The sequence below is a fragment of the Suricata suricatta genome, chromosome 8, assembly GCF_006229205.1.
Source record: "Suricata suricatta isolate VVHF042 chromosome 8, meerkat_22Aug2017_6uvM2_HiC, whole genome shotgun sequence".
Classification (NCBI taxonomy): domain Eukaryota; kingdom Metazoa; phylum Chordata; class Mammalia; order Carnivora; family Herpestidae; genus Suricata; species Suricata suricatta.
In genome coordinates, this window is record NC_043707.1 from 128036750 (window position 1) to 128056027 (window position 19278).

At 52.8% G+C, this 19278-nt stretch overlaps 1 protein-coding gene across 3 annotated transcripts in view; it reads left to right on the top strand.

Annotated features, from left to right (window-relative positions):
* The window catches only part of CAPZB (capping actin protein of muscle Z-line subunit beta), a 131306-nt gene that overhangs the window by 52861 nt on the left and 59167 nt on the right, over positions 1 to 19278 (top strand). For all 3 annotated transcript variants that reach the window (XM_029949115.1, XM_029949116.1, XM_029949117.1), the window contains exon 2: positions 7416 to 7505. In XM_029949115.1, coding sequence (XP_029804975.1) covers positions 7416 to 7505 — 90 coding nt within the window. The remainder of the gene's footprint in view (positions 1 to 7415; positions 7506 to 19278) is intronic.

The following is a 19278-nucleotide window of genomic DNA, read 5'->3' on the forward strand; positions in this document are numbered from 1 at the left end:
CTCCACATTCACCAGAGATTGTCCTTTCCTTCTGTATAAGTTACTATTGCTACCTAACAGAATCCCACCCCACCCCCAACCTAGTGATGTAAAATCACAGTAATCCTTATGTCCGGTGCTTTCTGTGGCCCAGGAAGTTCCGGAGGGCCTTGGGTGAGTGGTTCTGGGTTGGGGTCTTGAGCTCTTGAAGTCAGACAGCTGCAGCTGTAAGAGGGGACATTGGGGGGCTGACTGAGACTCTCCCGGCCCTTTCATGTGGCTTTCCTGCATGGGTTAGCTTGGGCTTCCTTACAGCATGGCCGCCATAGGGCAGTCAGACTGTTTATGCTGAAGGTTGGGGCTCTAGGCCTGAGTGTCCAGCAAGCAAGGTGGGCAATGGATTGTCCTTCCAGATGGCTAACAGACACGTGAAAAAAATGCTCAACATCACTCATCACCAGGGAAATACAAATCAAAACCATGATGAGATACCACCTCACACCAGTCAGAATGCCTCACATCAACAACGACAGACGTTGGCAAGGATGCGGAGAAAGAGGAACCCGTTTGCATGGCTGGTGGGAACGCAAATTGCTGCAGCTGCTCTAGAAGGCAGTGTGGAAGTTCCTCAAAAAATTAAAAACAGAACTATGCTATGACCCAGCAGTTGCACTACTAGGTATTTATCCAAAGGGTACAAGAGTGCTGTTTCAAAGGGACACATGTGCCCTAATGTTTAAAATGTTTAATGCTATCAACAATAGCCAAAGTATGGAAAGAGCTCAGATGCCCATCCACTGATGAATGGATAAAGGAGATGTGATGTGTGTGTGTGCGTGCACGTGCACACACACACACGCACACACACACACACACTGGAGCATTATTCAGCAATCAAAAGAATGAAATCTTGCCATTTGCAACTACGTGGATGGAACTAGAGGGTATTATGCTAAGCGAAACTAGAGAAAGATAAGTATCAAATGGTTTCATCATAGGTAAAATTTAAGATACAAAACAGATGAACATAAGGGAAGGGCAGCAAAAATAATAGAAAAACAGAGAAGGGGACAAACCATAAGAGACTTTTTAAAAAATTTTTTTTATTTTTGAGAGACCACGATCAGGGGAGAGTCAGAGAGGGAGACACAGAATCTGAAGCAGGTCCAGGCTCTGAGCTGTCAGCACAGAGCCCAACGCGGGGCTCGAACCCATGAACTGTGAGGTCATGACCTGAGCCGAAGCCGGACACTTAACTGGCTGAGCGCCCCAGGCACCCCATAAGAGACTCTTAAATACAGAGAACAAACTCAGGGTCGCTGGAGGGGTTTTGGGTCGCGGATGAGCTCAATGGGCTAGGGACATTAAGGAGGACACTTGTTGGGATGAGCACTGGGTGGTACATGTAGGCGGTGAATCACTGGATTCTACTCCCGAAACCATTAGTACACTATATGCTAACTTGGATGTAAGGTTTTTTTAATTAAATTAATAATAAATGTTTTAAAAAAAGAAAGTAAGTTTTAAAAAAAAGAATTGTCTTTTATGGCTTGGCCTCAGAAATCACAGAGCATCAATTCTGCTCTTCTCTGTTGATAGAAATAGCTGCCCAAGCTCTCCTATTTCCATGGAGGGGGTACGTAGACTCCACCTCTCAGAGGGCAGAGTGTCAAAGTCACCTCGTCAGAGGAGCACACAGGGCGAGAGGCCTCGTCATGGCCATTTTTGGACAAAGCAATCTGTTTAATCTCCTGAGACGCGCCAGTGTCCCTGTCATTCCTCTGCGGACACATCTTTAGGAGCTCCTAAACCCTCTGGAGAGGCCGATTTAAAGTTTGCGGGGCCAGAGAACGTGGCACAGAGATGCCTTCCTTCCTGCAGAGCAGACCGCTGCCCGGCTGCGGCGACACCCGAGATCTGGAGGCCCGGCTGGGAGCCTGCTTGGAAACCTGCTGCCCTCTGAGCCGTGTGGGTGGAAACCGGCCTGACCGCGGACCCCTGGTGACAAGGCCCCCATCGCCTCCCGGGCCGTACCTTCCGCCTCCGTGGGCCTTGCTGTGCCCGTGCTGTTCTCTCCCATACCCATTTGTCACAACGCGTCTGCAGAGCCCCCTTCCCCGCCCCGTGCCCACCTCGTGCGCTTGGAGCCTGGATACAGCCCGTGATAAAGCATGAGCTTCCCTGTACGCTTAGCATCACCCTGACTGCAACTCTTTTCCTTTTGGGGGATGAGTGTGTTCGCTGTATTAGACTTTGAGTGTATTACAGGTTGGGACAGGTCCTGCCCTTTGCGTCTCTGCCTGGGGGCTGGTAAACTGATGAGGATTTCCAAATCAGCCTGTGCCCTTTGACTTCAGTGAGTAGGGGCGAGTTTTATTGCAAACGGTGGACGACCCTGGCGGCTGTCTCCAAGTTCCACAGGAGATTATTTTTTTTTAAGCTGTAGTGCTTTATTCAGCTCATTATTATTCTGAAAAATTGTTTCTAGTCTGTGTTGACCGTGGTTTTATTTGTTGGAGGGCAATGGAAGCAGTTCTGTGTTTTAAGTTGTGTGAAAATCTAGCAGAAAGTGAAACATTTCCTGACTTGGTTCATATGCTTGAACACACGGAGACCGACCACACACACACACACACCCAGAACATGTAGTTTGATCCCCTGGAGCCTTGCCAGCCTAAAGTGAGGTAACGGTCCCCTCCTTACTCTTTGACATCCTAACAAAGAGTCTTCCTTGATTTTTCCCCCCTGCAGATTTTGACTACAGTGTAAGTTCCCTAAGGCAGGGACTTTGTTTTTTTCACCATTCAGCATCAAATCTGGTGCGTGTCACCTAGGAAACACTCCAGTAGTTATTGAATGACTAACCGAATGGGCAGAGAGCTCTGCAGAGGGAGGTGCCGCGGGTGTTATTATCTACCCTTCAGCCTGGACACCACCACCAGCGGGTGTAGACCTGCTGAAGTGTGTCGTCTGCAGGATGTGTCTGGGGGCACTTTGGGCTTTGAAGGCGCCAGCCATGGGGAGCATTCAGTCGCGGATGGCCGTCCACAAAATACACAAAAAGCCGGTCAGGGGTGGAAACCGGGTGGGAATCCCACGCGCCCCAGCCGGTCGCTGTCTCTCTGGGCTCACTCATATGGTTGCCCGTGGCTGGGGGTCGTCCACGTCTTCTTTATTCTCTGGTGCCGTGTCCTGTTTGGACCCCTCAGGGTGTGGGGTGACTCCCGGGTGAAGGACTCCGGTTCACTCTAATTTTAACTTTTTACAAGCTGCCATTAAGCTTCACCACGTTGCTTCACTTCTGGGAAGCCTTCGGTCTTTTCCCTAATTTAACGACAGACGTCCTCAGCCCTAGAAATCTGTAGTGAACATTTCCGAGTAGGATCCGTTGGGATTAATGCAAAATAGGAGTTAGAACATTTTGCAGTCGTGTTTTTCTAGTGTTCTCCAATAGATGCAGCATTCAGACAGAGGGCCGTCTGTGCCGGGGCCTCCGGGCCGCTGGCGCCCTCGGGGGCGAGGCCATGAGCAGGCTTCGTGGAAGGGTGGACACCAGATCTTTCCATGTGGATCTTTTCTGGCCAAGTGATGACTTTCTCTTCCTAGATAATACACTGCTCAATTTCTGGTTTATTGCTTCTGACTTCCCATGTGTCCTGGATGAAGGGTTCAGCACAGCTAGGTTTACTTCTATCTAAGTTTGCTCGTTTGTTCTCAGGAAGATTTTTAATACCCAGTGGAGAATATTTCTAAAGACCAGAAGTGTTTAGGGGTTGTGAGTGGTCTGTGAATTAGAATTTTGTAGAAAACGTTTTTGTGGGTGTGTAGTTTTCTAGAGCCTTAGCTTGGTTCAGAGTCTGAGCGTCTGCAGTCCCCCAAAATGACTTCTAAATTAGGGTTTTCAAACTTGACTCTGGCATTTGGGGCCAGGCTGTTGGGGACTTTGATGACAACGGAAAAAGACCGCCACACATTACCACATGTCTCCGGGGGGGTTGTGGGAGGGCAGAATCAACCCCAGATGAGAAACGCTAGTTCACACCTTTGTTTTTTCAGTGTTTGTTTATTTAGTTTAAGAGAGAGACAGAGCGAGTGTGAGCATGCACTAGCCAGGGAGGGGCAGAGACAGAGAGAGCGAAAGAATCCCAAGCAGGCTCTCTGCTGACGTGGGACTTGATTTCACAAACCGAAATCAAGAGTCAGACACTTGACCGCCTGAGCTGCCCAGGCTCCCCACACCTTTTTTTTTTTTAATAGACATAGTTTTTTAGAGCAGTTTTTAGTTCACAGCGAGCGAGAAGGGACAGCGAGTGCCCGTATCTCCCCTTCCCTGCACACATGACCTTCCTCACTGTAACTCAGCCTTGCCCACCAGAGTTACAGCTGCTGGATCTACACGGACACATCATAATCACTCAAAATGCATGGGGTCCGTTAGGATTCGCTCTCGGTGTTGTACTGTGTGCGTGTGGACACGTTATCATGACCCGTACCCACCATCATAGCACCATGCAGAGCGGCTTCCCTGCCCTGCGCGCCCTGTGTGAGGCGCTCTGCCGCTCCAGCCCTCCCTCCCCTCCCGCCTCTGGCAACCACTGATCGCCTTGTTGTCTCTGTAGTTTTGCCTCTTCCATAATGTCAGTGAGCTGGAATCACTAGTATGTAGCCTTTTCAGACTGGCTTCTTTCACTTGGCATTCAAGGTTCCTCCATGTCTTCTCGTGGCTTTGCTATCTTCTCTTGTTAGCATTGAATAGTATTCTGGTGTCCGGATGGGCCACACGTTTGCTTATCCGTCCGCCTACGCGAGGGCGTGCCAGTTGCTCCCAGGTTTGGGCAGTTACGAATAAAGCTGGTGTGAACACTGGGGTGCAGGGTTTTGTGTGGCTGGTCCTAAGTTTTCAGCTCCTTTGGGTAAATACCGAGGAGTGCAGGTTTTGGATCATCCGAATGCGATGGCGGCAGGGGTATGCGTAGCTTTGAGAGACGCCACCAGACTGCCTTCGACAGTGGCCGCGTACTGTTCTGCGTTCCCGCCGGCAGCGAGTCAGAGTTCCCGTTGCTCCACATCCTCGTCGGCCGTCAGAGTTCTGGATCTGGGCCGTCTCCCCAGGGGTGTCCTGGGATCTCATTGCTGCTTTCGTGTGTATTTCTCTGCATCTCCCCAGTAACAGCCAGTGTGGAGCCTCTCTTCATATTCTTATTGGTCATCTGTATATCTTCTTTAGGGAGGTGTCTGTTTATGTCTTTGGCTCATTAGTTTACGTCTTTTAACTGGTTTGACTTGAATCATTTAGGGTTTTCTGTCCTGGCCCGGTTGTGGGGGTGGGGAGAGGCACACAGCAGCTCCAGGAGTTTGAGCACAGAGCTCCGGTTTATAGCAGCAGGAAAGACCAGAGGGCTAGGTTGAGTGGGGTGTACGTTCCGTTTTGAAATGTCAAAATACTTCAAACACGTATTAATACACATATACAGACAATACCCGCAAACGCATACTACTGCGTATTAAACGTTTCACGGGTATTAAGTGAATCATTGCGACAGCCCTATGAAGTACATTGCATCCCCATTTTACGGATAAACAGAGGCTTGGGGAGGTTAAGAAATTTGCCCAGGGTTCTTTCTAGTGGATGAATGGCAGAACTGGACATCGGATCTAAGTCTCTCTGGTGGGGACTATGTGCTTCTGCGTTCTCTACCCTTTAAGTGGTAGAGAAACGTCTTCCCGTGCCAGTCGGCCAGACCCATGTCACTGTGGCCTTGGCTGGCGTAGACGGATGGCATGGCACGGGCAGGAACTCACGGTTGCTGGGATGTTCCACTGAACAGAACACGTGCTTTACCGTGTCTGGGGTGAGAGAGACTGTGTGTGTGCCCATGTGTGTGTGTGCAGGGTAGTAGGGACCGTTGGTTGTGTATCCCAGAACAAAGTGTCACTGATCACCATCTGCAGCAGGGTGCAAGCTGGTCTCGTGTTTGTTGGTTCGGTTTTCTTCTTTTTTAAAAACTGCCTGCTGTATATGCCGTTATCCGTTACCTGGGAACAAGACCGCCTCCGGCCAACTTGACGTGTTCGTTCTTTGGTGAAATACAAAGGGGGTCCTCGTCCCGCAGCCTGTCTGTGGCTAACATCCCTGGAGCAGAGATGGTCCTGCTCAGGGGTTCTGTTTCATTAAAGCCAGTGTGGCTTTTCCAGGATTACTCTGTGTATTTTATGAAGATTCTCTGGTGTGTCGATGGAGGGCTTTTAAAGATTGTGAACTTGGTTTGGGCAGAGCAGGTGGGGCCATGCATCAGGTGGGGCATCTGATCGGTTGGGCCTGCTCCTCGCGGTGCTTCTCAAGGTGCGTGTGCTGGTCTCCCCCATCTGCCTGGGCTGCCTCTCTCCCCTTGGGCACTGATTACTTTCACCTCACCCCCACCGGGTCCTTTCTCCCTCTGCCCTCCTGCCTCCGTCTTCCATCCCGTATTTAGAGGGCCGGCTGTGGCAGCTCGTGGCAAATGTGTGCAGCCTGAATATCAAGTGAGGCGAGAGCACTGTGAAGCACCCGTGACAGCAGTGACCCTGTTGGCTGCCCTGGCTGCCTGCTCTGCAGCTGGAGTGACCTCTTGACGGTACATGCTCCAGGGCTCGGTCTCCTTTGCAGGAGCCTGGCGCCTGGGGACGCGTCCCAAGCTTTCATTGAATTGACACTGAAGCACTTTAACCTTGGTGCGCATCTTGCCACTTGTTCTTTGCCTGGCTTTGTCCCTGGCTGGGAGCTCGTCAGAGGAACCTCGCCTGGTGACATTATCTGACTTGTATGTCCAAGTGACAGGAAGGAGAAAGCTTGACTTGCTATTCAAGCATGCTCCCTTGCAGGGCCGGTCGGGAGGTCACACGTCGGCATCTCCCACACTCTGTTGAATAGGAAAAGGAAAGGCAGTGGGGTGGGGGAACGCTTTGAGTTGAGGGCGGAACTCTGGCCTGCCTCCAACTTGGAGTATGTTCTGGATGCCTCCGTGTGAGGTCGTGCCGTCACAGAGCCTGTCCGTGCCCGCCCCCCTTTGGGAGATGTGTTGGAGGGCCCACCGCTGCCCTGCTTGGAGTTAGAATACCCTGGGCAAACTGAAATTGCAAGAATGCTTTTTTAAAGGGGCGCCTGGGTGGCTCAGTTGGTTGAGCATCTGACTCTTGATTTCGGCCCAGGTCATGATCTCAGAGTCTGTGGGATCAATCCCTGCATCAGGCTCTGTGCTGACAGTACAGAGCCTGCTTGGGATTCTCTCTCCCCACTCCCACCCCACCTCTCTGTTCCTCCCCTGCTCACACACACTGTCCTTCTCTCTCCTTCCCTCTGTCTCTCAAAATAAGGAAACTTAAAAATAATACTAAAAGGGGGTTTTGGTGCTTCTGTTGGCAAAATAACGTAGGCACTTCTGTTTGTCTTTTCACAGAGTGACCAGCAGCTGGACTGTGCCTTGGACTTGATGAGGCGCCTGCCTCCACAGCAAATCGAGAAAAACCTCAGCGACCTGATCGACCTGGTATGAGCTCTGTTCGTATGGCTTCCTTCGGGCTCAGAATCGGTTGTGTTTGCGTGCCTTTTGCCGTGCAGCGTTCAAAGCGCAAAAGAAGCCGCCCACCCACTGAGCCCCGAGGCCCCCGTGCGGTTGTCTCTGAGCCAGCTGCACTCCTAGGGCCCAAGATGGGAGTTCTGAGGTTGGTCATGGGCTGTCTCCTTGCCCTACCTGCATGTGTTCAGTTTCTAGAAGCTTCCATTTCAGCGCAGGTAGGGAGAGGCCATACGCACCCGGCCGGCATTCAGCTGTGCCCAGAGCCAGGCTTCCTTCGTTTGTTTTGCTGTTGTGGAAGTTTCTCCAGCCAAGACAGTGCAGAGCCTGCCCTGTAAAGTGCTGAGGGCTTCCCTTCCACATCGGAACGGTGTCACACACCGAAGTCGGCTCTCAGAGATCTCATCACATCTAGTTTTAAGCGTTTCTTTCTTTCTTTTTTTTTAATTCAGAATGATTGGTCTCAGAATGCTGCCTCAGATTAACTGGCACCAGACTATGAATCGAAATAGCTCAAAATATTTTTAAAAAGCTATGGGAAATATTGAAAAGAAGTAAAATAAACTAACATCAGGCCCCAAGAGGCAAACTGAGCTTCTAGATTATTTGGCCAGTACGCTCTGGCTCCAGCTCTGGCTCTGGGACCTGGGCCTCTGAGTCCAGTTGTCTGTTGTGCTCACGGCACCCGTGTCATGTGGATGTGGTGGTCAGCTGCCCACCGCGGCTCATCAATGAGGTGTCTCTCACTGTAATGGTCTGAAAACGTGTCCACACGCTCTCGTGCTACTTAACTCCGTCACGTGCGTTCAGAGCAGTTGTACCAGCAAAGCCTTGCTGCGGAGACTCAACGCCAGCCACAGGGAGAACTTCCGGCGCGCGGGCCCATACTCGCAGCCGTCTGTGTGTTCACAGGCACCCAGAGTCCCCGTCTGGAGGCAGCTGTGTGCAATGGCCCAGTGGGGAGCTGTGAGCCTGCTAGCTTGTCCGGGTCGCCGTTCCGCAAGTAAGAAGGGGGAGGTTTCTGGAGGTGAACGGCGACAGGGGCTCGCGATGCAGGGGAGGAAGGTAGAGGTCAAGACGCTCTGGGTCCCGGCTGGCAGGGAGCGTGCTAGGGGAGTGTGAGAGGAGAGGGGCGAATTGCGAGGCAAACAGGCCTTCCCAGTGTGTGAAGCCAAGTCAGAACCCAGAGCCTGGGAGGTGCCCTCAGCCCGTGAGGGGACAGAGGGTCCTCAAGGGCGTTGGTGGGCAGGCCCCCTCTGAAAGGACAGCAGCTGCTCCCCCCGTGGGGGGATGCTCCTGTTACTTGTCTTCAGGTTTTTCTGGAGAAGCCATACGTTTAGAGTTTGACATGAAACCTCCTGATTTTCCAGCAACGGCCCAAACATCGGATTGGTTAGACCTGATTTCGTCTAGAACACGGGCATGAGGATGTTCAGGGTGAGGTGGGCGGCGGGGCAGGTGAGGCAGGGGGTGTGGAGAGAAAGCAGTCTGTGTTGGGAAATGATGAGATACAGAGTTGGGTGGTTCGGCCGGGTCCCTGAGGGTCGGGAGGAGGGCCTGCATGTGAGGCGGTGGTCATTGTCACTGTCATCCACTCGAACTAGGTGCCCGCTGCGCTGTGGCGAGCGGCTCACTGACCACCGCCCCCCTCCCGCCCCAGCCCTGTAATGCAGCCGTCTGGGGAGTGCTGTACTGCTTTGTGTTTTTCCTGGTCGGAGATTTTTGCTGCTTTTTGCATGATCGTATGTGGCATAGGTAGACAGAGGCAGAAGGTGTGATCAGATCCCTCATGGGGTCAGCGGTGGAGGCCTCTTTGTCTTTAAACTTGGCGTGAAAGCGTGCTTGGCTGAGTTTAAGTTGAGTGTGCCAATTTAGTGATCACCATATTTTAGAAATCAACCTGACGCAGAAGAAGTGAGGAGCCGATTTTTCTCAGTTTTCTTCTTACGGCAGCTGCAGCGTTCAGCCGCCATGTTTCCTCTGCGATCCACTCTCCCTTCCAGAGATGTGCACAGAGCTGCTTTCATGGGCACCGGGTCAGCTGCCTCCCTCGCTGGGTCTGGCACTTGCCCTTGGGCTCAGCGGGAGTATCGCAGCACCGACGGTGAGTGAAGGAGAGCCGCCTCTCGCCTCGGCCACATACCGGGTGCAGGAGGTCCCCCGCACAAGGGCGCTTGGGCCCAGGTCGAAGCACCACACCGCCCTGCCCCCGATCGGTGGGTGACATGCTCTGTGGCCTCCCGTGGGTTACTGTCCCCCCCCCTTTCTTACTTTGTCTTCTGTGGAACATGGCTGGAGAGGGGCTGGAGGCAGACGCGGCTGGCGGGTTCAGCAGCCTAACAGGTGAATCCTGCCACGTGCCCAGGACTGGGCTGGGCGCCTCGGCGAGTCATATTGTTCTGTCTGATTTTCACAGTCCCCCTTGAAATGTATGTAGGACCACTTCGCCTCTTCTGGGTGCTTTAGACTCGGTGAGGAAGAAGCTGGGCTGTGGTGTGGCCAAGCAGCACCAGGAGTCCCGACTCCTCCGGGTGGGATCACTGCCTCCTGGTGAGTCACTCACCCCCCGGGGCAGCAGATTAAACATGTTGCATCTTCCTAATGTGTCAGTCTGAACTTTGGAGGGGAGAAGGGGTTAAATAATTCATTAGCAACTTAAAAAAAATAGAACGTATGTTTTATGGAGAGTAGCTGAGAATTCCTGTAATTCCAGGGCGCCTGGGGGGCTCAGTGGGTTAGACGCCCAACTTCGGCTCAGCTCATGATTTCACCGTTTGTGGGCTCAAGCTTCATCTGGGGCCCTGTGCTGACAGCCCAGAGCCTGGAGCCTGCTTCAGATTCTGTGTCTCCCTCTTCCTTTGTCCCTTCCCCACTCATTCTCTGTCTCTCTAAAAAATAAACATTGTTTAAAAATTTAAAAAAATTCATGTCACTGAAAACAATAGTAGCAGCAGCCTGAGACTTGAAAGACGTTCCCTTCTTCGAGCCAGGCCACGCGGGGTTAGCACTTCACGTCTGTCCAGGGCTTCGTGGGGAGGCCGGAGGGGCGCCGTCTGCCCCTCGCCAGGTTGTGTGGAGGCCAGCCTCGCCCCATCTACCTCCGAAAGGCCGAGCCAGAGACCGTAATAGATTCCCATCATCCATGATGGGCTGAGGAGTCGGTGTGCTCATTCATTTTTTAATTTGAAGTATGATGAATCTCAAAATGGAAATGGAGCATGACTTTTCCCTGAATTAGGATCTGGTAAAGCACACCTCATTAAAACTATATTGACAGGCTTCAAAGGCCCCTGTATGATCAATGGCCTCGTGTCAAGGTCCTCGCTACGCACCGTAGTGTGTAAGGGGCATTTGGGCCCATTTTATACAGGATCCTGTGACCAGTTCTAGAAATTCCTTCTTTGACTGTTTGTCTTTCATTGCTGCTATTTTTCTTTTCTTTGCCCTGGGAATGACAGGGTTTGCTACCCTTTTTTTTTTTTCTTTTTTGCTTTTTTCCCCCCCTTTTCTTTTTAACTGGGTCTGCAGTATTCTTTTCATTCTTGTAAGAGGTGGTCTGTGCTGAGTGGCCCACTGTGTCTCAGAAGTTCCCAGGGCTGTGATTTCAGAAAACGCACACCGACGAGGGTCCATCTGGAAGCGGTGTATCCACGGCCTTTGTTTCACATACTCTGGGATCAGTCCAATGTTTTCCAGGCAGCGAACGCACTGCTCGGTGCAAATTGCAGTCATTCCTCCCATGCTCACCTGCCCAAAATAATGAAGGGGCGGTAGTTGTTTTCAAGAGAAGTCTCCAATTTTAAGACTCACAAAAATGTTAGGATGTGCCAGCATTCTCCACGAAGGGAATGGCTGCACTTAGATGTTGGAGCCAGAGGACCGTAGGGAAATGGGTCCGGTCCACCGGCGGTCCCGTTACAGAGTAGTATTAAAGAGAAATGTGGCGTGTACTTGGCAGCAAGGCCCGGGCAGCCTGATTTATCATGCCCACTGAGCTTTCCTCCTTTCTTTCCAGCGTCTGAGCATTTGCTGCCTGGGGATCATGGTGCATGCTGGGATTGGTAGGAAATGACCTTCCTTTGCAGATGGCCAAAACATCATTTTATTACACGTTAATCCCGTTGTACTAGAGTGAAGCCAGCTGAGATCCTTTGTTAAGCCGTTTCAAAAATACCCGCTTCATCCGTGTGGGCCGAGAATCATATGATGTTTAGATGCTCCGTTGGCTCCCTAAACTTTGACCGTCTATGGCTTTCCTCTGCCATACGCTGGCAGCTCTCACCGAAACTTGGCTGGGTGTACTTTGAGCCCTGAGTTGAGGAAGGAGTTTGTTTCTGCACATTGGCACCCAGCAGGCCGTCCGTCCTTTGCCCTCTTTAAGAGCAGACCAAAAATAGCCCTAAATCTGTTTAACCAGGCAGGAGAGTTTTTGCCTGCGAACGTTAGTTTTTTAATTTTTCACTCCTTCTCTCTTCTGTGCTGTAGCCACCCGGGGGTCCAGGTCGTGGGTGTCACAGGACCTAACTCAAGCCAGGGGGAGGTCGTCAGCTGGGAAAGCCCCCAAGCCACCCTGGCCAGGCCTGTGGGTTAGGGAGGGAAGCGGCGTCCTGGGGCTTCTAGCAGCAGCGAGCTGAAGAGTTGGTCGGTTTCCCTCTTTTCAGCAGCCAGAATTGCCCTCCAGAAATAGGGCGGCTGGGTGCAGGGTCCTGTCCTGTCCTGCTTGCCTCTGCAGGCCCTGGGCTTTGAGTGGCTTGCAGAAAGCATCCGGGTCTCCGGGACTTCTGACAGGTCAGAAGGCTGGGGTACCCAGCGGGTACTGAGGCGCTGGGCGCCCAGTAGATGAGCGACTGGGAACCTATGTCTTTTAAGTGTCGGAGTCACCTGCTCTCCTTGAGGCAGATGGCGGAGCCACACTCTCAGACATTTGTGATTGCTGAAATTAAGGCAAATATTATATTTAATTGTTCAGTAATATTATTATCGGTCTCATTTCTACCAGGCATTGTTAACTCAATTTTCAGTTGTTTTTTTTTTTTAATTTTTTAATTTATTTTTGAGAGACAATGCGAGCAGGGGAGGGTCAGAGAGAGAGGGAGATATAGAATCTGAAGCAGGCTCCAGGCTCTGAGCTAGCCGTCAGCACTGAGCCCGATGGGGGGTTCGAACCCACGAACCATGAGATCATGACCTGAGCCCAAGCTGGACGCTTAACCGACTGGGCCACCCGGGCACCCCTTGATTTTTAGTCTTTAAGAGCAGAACCAACAAGTTCTGGAAATTCTCCTCCCAGTGGTGGCTCTATGAAGTGAAATGCCAAACTCCACTCTGTCCCTGGGTGAAGAAGACACGCTGGACCTGGGGACCAGGGTCTTGCAGGCCAAGGTGATGCGGCTTGTCTGACCGCGGGCGTGAACAGGCTTGTGTTTTCTTCCTGCCCGACTTGTCCTTTATTGTCGCCACTGAAAACCCATCTCCCACTAGCACAGTCTCCTCCTCTGTTTCATAGGCAACATTTAAAGTGTCTTCTTTAAAAAAAAAAAAACAGTCTCCTTTCTAAAGGGGTCTTCGCTTAAGTGCGTGAGGGGTTAATGGATCCAAGTCCACATTTATGGGGCATCTCCTCTGAGTCAGGCACTGTGCTCAGCCCTGGGAAGAAATGCAGCCTTTCTTCCTTGGTTCCCTTTCCACGGGAGAAGACAGCAGGATCCTTAAACTTGACCCCTCTGAGCCCGTTGGTCTTTGCCAGTTAATCTGCTCTGAGGAGGGCTGTCACGAGCTGCAGAATGGAGTTACTCTTTCGACAAGAATGTGTTAACATCCACTGTGTGTCACATACTCTTCCAGGGGCTGAGGGTACAGGACGAAAGGCCTAGTTCCATACAGCTGGCATGTAGTGGAGACTTGAGGGAAGGCTTCTGGAAGAAGGAAGACTTTGTCCATGGCCAGCTTGGCACTCTGTATCTACCAGGCAGATACCCAGCCGGTGCATTTAGTGGTCTTTACTTTTGAGCAGAGGTGATCTGGTCTCCTTGCTGGTTGTGCCCCCCGGGCCGGGAGTGTGTGCTCTCTCCCCTGGCTGGCAGCTGGCCGCCTCGCACCCCCCCCCCCCCCCCCCCCCCCCCCCCCCCCCCCCCCCCCGCCCCATCATGCCTGACAGTGGAGCAGATCCACCTCTTTGGAACTTCAGGGGGTGGCGGGGGACAGATTCCAAAGTGGCTGCCTGGAGTAGAGAATTTCATGTTTCTTCTCTTTAAACACTTACATTCCAATCCATAACATGCCCACATGTAAGACATTTTAATATAAAAAGAATGCCTTCTGCACCAAAGCTTTAAGTCAAGTTGAGGCGTGGGGAAGTTGGCCTTTTCCTGCCTGGGGCTTTGTGCGTGGCCCTCCCAGCTGGTCACAGGCTTCCCCCTGCTGGGCACCGAGGAGCTGAACTGGAGGGAAGGGGGTCCCCCCCCACCCCTGACACACATGGGGCCGAGTGGCTTGGGAGCCCTAGGCCAGACTCTGTTCTCTGGTCCCTAGGGGAAGTTCCCTGTGGGTTTATGTCAGGGTTGCGGGAACCTGGCTTCCACTCTCCTGTGTGTCACGGGCTCTGCCGGGAAGTTTTCTCTCCGAGGCCGGATATTGTCTCTGGAGCCCGAGCAGGGGAGTGGATCGAATAATTGATAATTATGCCAAAGCCCCTGCACGGTCTCTGTTGCGCTGATGTTTCTGAGCTTATCCTGAGCTTCCCTACAGGCGACGCTGAGCTGCAGTTCCATTTTACAAGGGGAAAAGCATTCCAGCCAAGGGCCTCCAGCAGGATTTTAATGAACTCCATTCCTTGGAAAGTTGTGGTGAGCCTTTTCATGCAGGCGTTTCTTGCTTTTTGAATGGACTGCAGCTGTGGGGACTGAAAAAAAAATGCAGGAGAGGGGAGCAAGCAGCCCCTGGACCAAGGTGCTGAACGGGCCGCTGGCCCCGACCCAGGGCCTCCTCTCCGGACGGAGATGGTCTTTCATGACCTGCTGCTGGGGCCAGGACCCCGCCCCCGAACGGTGCAGAGCCTCTGATGTGTGTCAAGGTGGTGGCCAGGCAGCCATGTAAACCAGGAAACTTGGAAAGGGAAACGGGTTCCCTGGGGTGCCCTCACCTGACCTGCTTCCCTCCTTGACACGGCCCGCAAAGTTACTTGAAATTCTGAGGAGCTCTGTTCTATGGAGAATGACGGGCCCTCATTGATCCAGTTAAAAACGGGATGGATTACCTCTTGCACCAATAGTCCAGACAAGTAAAACTCGAAGCCAAGAGAATGAAGGAGAAAAGTCGGGGGGCCACCTGTGTTCTTTGAGGAGCCGAGACACTGACAACGTGTCCCCTGGTCCCGAGCAGTTCTAGAGCGCAGAGCAGTCACGGGGGACGGCTGAGGAGGCTCAGGCTTGGAATCCTCCAAAGCTGGGTCGTTGGAAAGCCGCCTCCTGTCATGATCGTTAATGCCAACGGCCCAGTTCACTTGGGTGATTTTTTTCAGAGGAAATTATAAATTCTAAACAGCGATTATTTTTGTTGGGGCTCAGATTTAGATGCATAATCTTCGGAGGTTGGTTAGTACCTGGCCATGGACTTTAAAAGCCCAGGGACACCTGGGTGGCTCAGTCGGTTAAGCATCTGACTTTGGCTCAGGTCATGATCTCACGGTTCGTGGGTTCGAGCCTCACGTCGGGCTTCTCCCTCTCTCTCTCTGCCCCTCCCCAACTCGCAGTCTCTCTCAAAATTAAATGAACTTTAAAAAAAGAGAGAATATATGTATATTCAGAACCAGAGAGGAAGCAGCGATGGTATTTGGTATTGAGATGGGAGAGGCCTTTACCGGCATAGAAACTAATGCCCGAATGACGACTTTCACCATATTCAGTTTTAACCTAAAAGTGGAAACAAAATAAAATGAAAGGGCAGAGAACACACTGACAACCGTTGGCCGCTTATGACGAAGAAAGTACCTCCTTAAATCTTCAGAAGACGCCGCCTCAGGCTGTCGCCGGTGTTCCTCCCCAGCCAGAAGCGGCAGCGGGCGCGGGGCAGCTCGCCCAAGGTCGCCAGGTAGCAGTGCTGGAGCCAAGCTTTGAACCAGCAGTCTGGCTCTCGGGTGCCCAGCTGCCGTGCGCTGTGGCCTCTACCTGTAAGGAAGGTGGGAACCCTTTGTTGGGACAGAGGGCCAGGCACACAGACAGGTGATTCAGAGACAGAACAGTGTAGACGTCTCATCCACATCCCTTTTGTCCTCAGAGGAATGCAAAATGAAACAGGATAGATTGGAAAAGTCTCCTTCACTGATGACCTGGGTTTCTGCTCAGTGGGTGGATTGTATTTCCTCTTGGACACAACCCACATTTTTCTCCTGATTGTCATGAAATCGGTCAGCTCACCTTGGTTGAGCCTCTTGAGAAACAAAAGACAGTGAGCTATGGGGGAAACATGGCCCACTCTGCCCTCTAGGAGCTTCACCATCCACGTTGTCCAGTTAAAGGTTCTGAGAAGTCCTGTAGTTAAAAATCAAAAGAAAACATTTCTTTTAACCTAGTGTTTCTGTACCTCACTTTCATGGAATCTACTTTGGAAAACATTGCTTTCTTGGAAAAGTTTGTAACCTGCCTATCAGATGATCTGGATTCTAGACCCTTTTTGACCACAGCGTTAAGTGTGATGTTAACCAAGCTTAAAATTTTTGTAACTGTTTGGCGAAAATGGTTAGAAAGAACATAACTTTCTTCATGGTTCCTTCACCAGACAACTGCTTCAGGGAACCCCTAGCTCCTTCGGTAGGGGAACCAGGAAGGGATAAAACATGGCATATATGAAGCAAATCTTCCTGGAAGTCGAGGATCCTGGGTTGTGATGTTGGATCTGCCACTAGCTTGGCTGTGATGGGCAGGTCTCTTGGGGTCTCCTGCTCTTCTCTGTGATGTGAGGGCCGGACGGTCACAGTCTCAGAACCTGAGTTCTGTTGCCTAGAACAGAAAGAGCGTCACTGCGGCCACCTTGTATCAGTGTCCCTACTGGCAGGATCCCCTTTTGCTGGCAGGAAAGGCACTGATTTCTCTCAGGTCTGCGACTGTACAGCCTGCCCAATATGGTGACCGTGTGCAGAGCGCCGAGCAGGCAGGGCCTCCGGCACATTCCCCCGCGGTGGGGCTCCGCTGCCTCCCCAGCTCACTTCTGTGGCCGGGGCGGGGCTGATGGGCCCTGAATCCCATTCGGTCACCTTCAAGCTTTGCGCCCGCAGGCACGTCACTTCACTCCCCGAGTCTCCCCCAGCACAGAAGATTGAAGAAGCCTGCGTTCCTGGACCCGTTGTGAGGATTTGGGGGAGTGTAAAGCGCCTACGTGCGTGACCGACAGGTGCTTGATAAACGCTAACTGATGCCTTTATTACCTTCGCTGGCTTTCCAGGACTTGCTTGCTGACCTGTGGGTTCTGCTGGTCCAGAGGCCATGCCCCGACACCCCATGCAGCCTTCCTGCGTTTTCACAGGTGGACAGTCCCAGTCTTGACTTTGGGGTTTTATAGGACCCAGCGCACGGTTGCAGGGACTTGGGGAGAAGGCCCTCCGAGGAGGTGTTGTAGATGGCCCTGAGAACCATCCCCCGCCTCCTGTGAACTCTGACGGTGGGGATTCCTGAGTGGAAAGCAGGGGGACACCATTGCCCTCAACCCCAGAGCCCGCAGAGGCGGTCAGAGTCCCCCAGGGGTGGACTGGCTTCGTGGCCAGTAAGGACATCCGTCATTCCGCAGAATGGGGTGATGATGTGTCCTGCATTCCCGTCCTGTCCTGGCAGAGGGGTCCCAGCCTGTGTGAGGCTCCACTCTTCTCCCCGCTTCAGTTCCCTGAATTCCTAGCACTCGGAGCTCGGAAGCCCTGCTGGGGGGCCAGCCCAAACGGCCAGGTGGGCTGACAGCCGGCGGGCACGACCTCCATGTCCAAGGAGCAGGTCGGGCAGCCTCACAGGGCGTTTGACTTCATCGCCTTCTCTTCAGCCATCCAGAGGTGCCACCCAGCCACCTGGATATCACCCGGGCCAGGACACTTGGCGACCTTAGGGCCCTGAGGATCCCTCTCTGTTGTCCAGTTTCCCCTTCCATCTTTCCAGGGCTGCTGATCTCTTGTCCCAGCCTGAATCTGCATCCCTAACCTCCCCCCCCACCCCACACCACACTGCCATTGTGACGCCCAGGCACCCTTTCCCCAGCTTGAGGACCAGCTCCCAAGTCCACGTCTGTGGGTCCTTCAGTCACCCGGCAGTGGGCCTCTGTTGCATGGCCTTTCCCCTTCGGCCTCTCCTGAGCCTGTTGCTCATGGTGGGGAGGCTACCTGAGCACCTTACCTGCCACTCCCCGTTCACGCCCTGATGCAGAAGATGCCCGTGAGGTGCCACCAGCCACGGTGTGGGTGCGGGGGGTGGGCTGGCAGCAGTGCCCCTTCACTCCGCATGTTTCCTGGGACACAGACTGATTATTTAATGCCCCCCCTCCCCACTCTGCATACACCCTTTGTCAGCCTACAGAAACCTGTTTTGGTATGCTTGAAGATCAAACTCTTGGAAAGTTCTAGGTGGGGAAGTTTTAGGGCACCTTTGAGTCTGACAATCGGTGCCTGATGTGCCCACTTGGAGCCCCAGACCCAGTACGGTCAAGTGTGTGGAAAGTGAAAGGCCCAGCCGAGCTGAGCCATTGTCTCCACCGTGTCTGAGCTGGGTGACTCGTGGGCCACGGTCTCTTCACCCAAGGGCTGGGCGTGATGACACGGACCTTGAACACTAGAGGCGGTATGGGAGGGGGGGGTGAGCACAGCACCTGGCTCAGAGTGAGTAGGGGGCTCTTGCACACGTTCGATGTGGCCGTTGTGCATATGAACTAGAACCCTGCTTGTCAGCTGGTTTTTAGCTGGTAACTGTCAGATGCCAAGTACCTTTCTTGACCCTCCACGTATTTAGTTTATTTAGTCGTATCCCCATTTTATAGAGGAGGAAACAGAGGCTTAAAGAAGTTGGTAAGTAGCAGGGTCGGGATCAACCTCAGGTCCTTCGGACTCAGATGCCCATGTTTCTATCGCCGCACCGTCTGTGCCCACTGCTTCTCCAGGGATCGTTTTCTCCTGGTCCCTGCAGGTCCCCAGCCGACGGCGGACTCTGAATGCAGACACCGTCGCAGTAATGAGCGCCGGCAAGAAGTTAGTCTCGCGTAGAGTGTAGCTTTTCTCTTCCCATCTTGCACGGGCAGCCGGTTCCAGCCTTGTTAGAGACAAAGTGGTGGCCGGGGTCCCATGACCCCAGGTCTGGGCGGTCTCTTTCCTAGGAGCGCGGAGGCAGGTGCCCTCCAGTCCACCCAGTGGCTCCCGTTGCTTGCAGTAAGGAGTCACGCTCTAGAAAGGGTGCAGGGGTGAGGAACGAGCCCGTGCTCCGTTTTGGGGTCATTGGCCCCAGTCAGGCAGGACACTTCTCATTCATCAGGCGGTTTGCGGTTGCCACATCGCCACATCTGTTGCTGCCTTCTTCGCAGGCCTGTGGCACTCACAATTAAGGTTCATTAGAGACCTTGTCAATCACAGCGTGCCCAGAACCTGCCTTCGAGAGGCCTCGTGGAGGGGCTGTCGCCGTGCCCTCCCCTCTGCAAACGATTATGGACCAAATTCTGGATGTGTGGTGTGCAGGAGAAGAGGGAGGAACGTGCTTGTAAAACTCCAGACCCTCCGGTCCTGGGG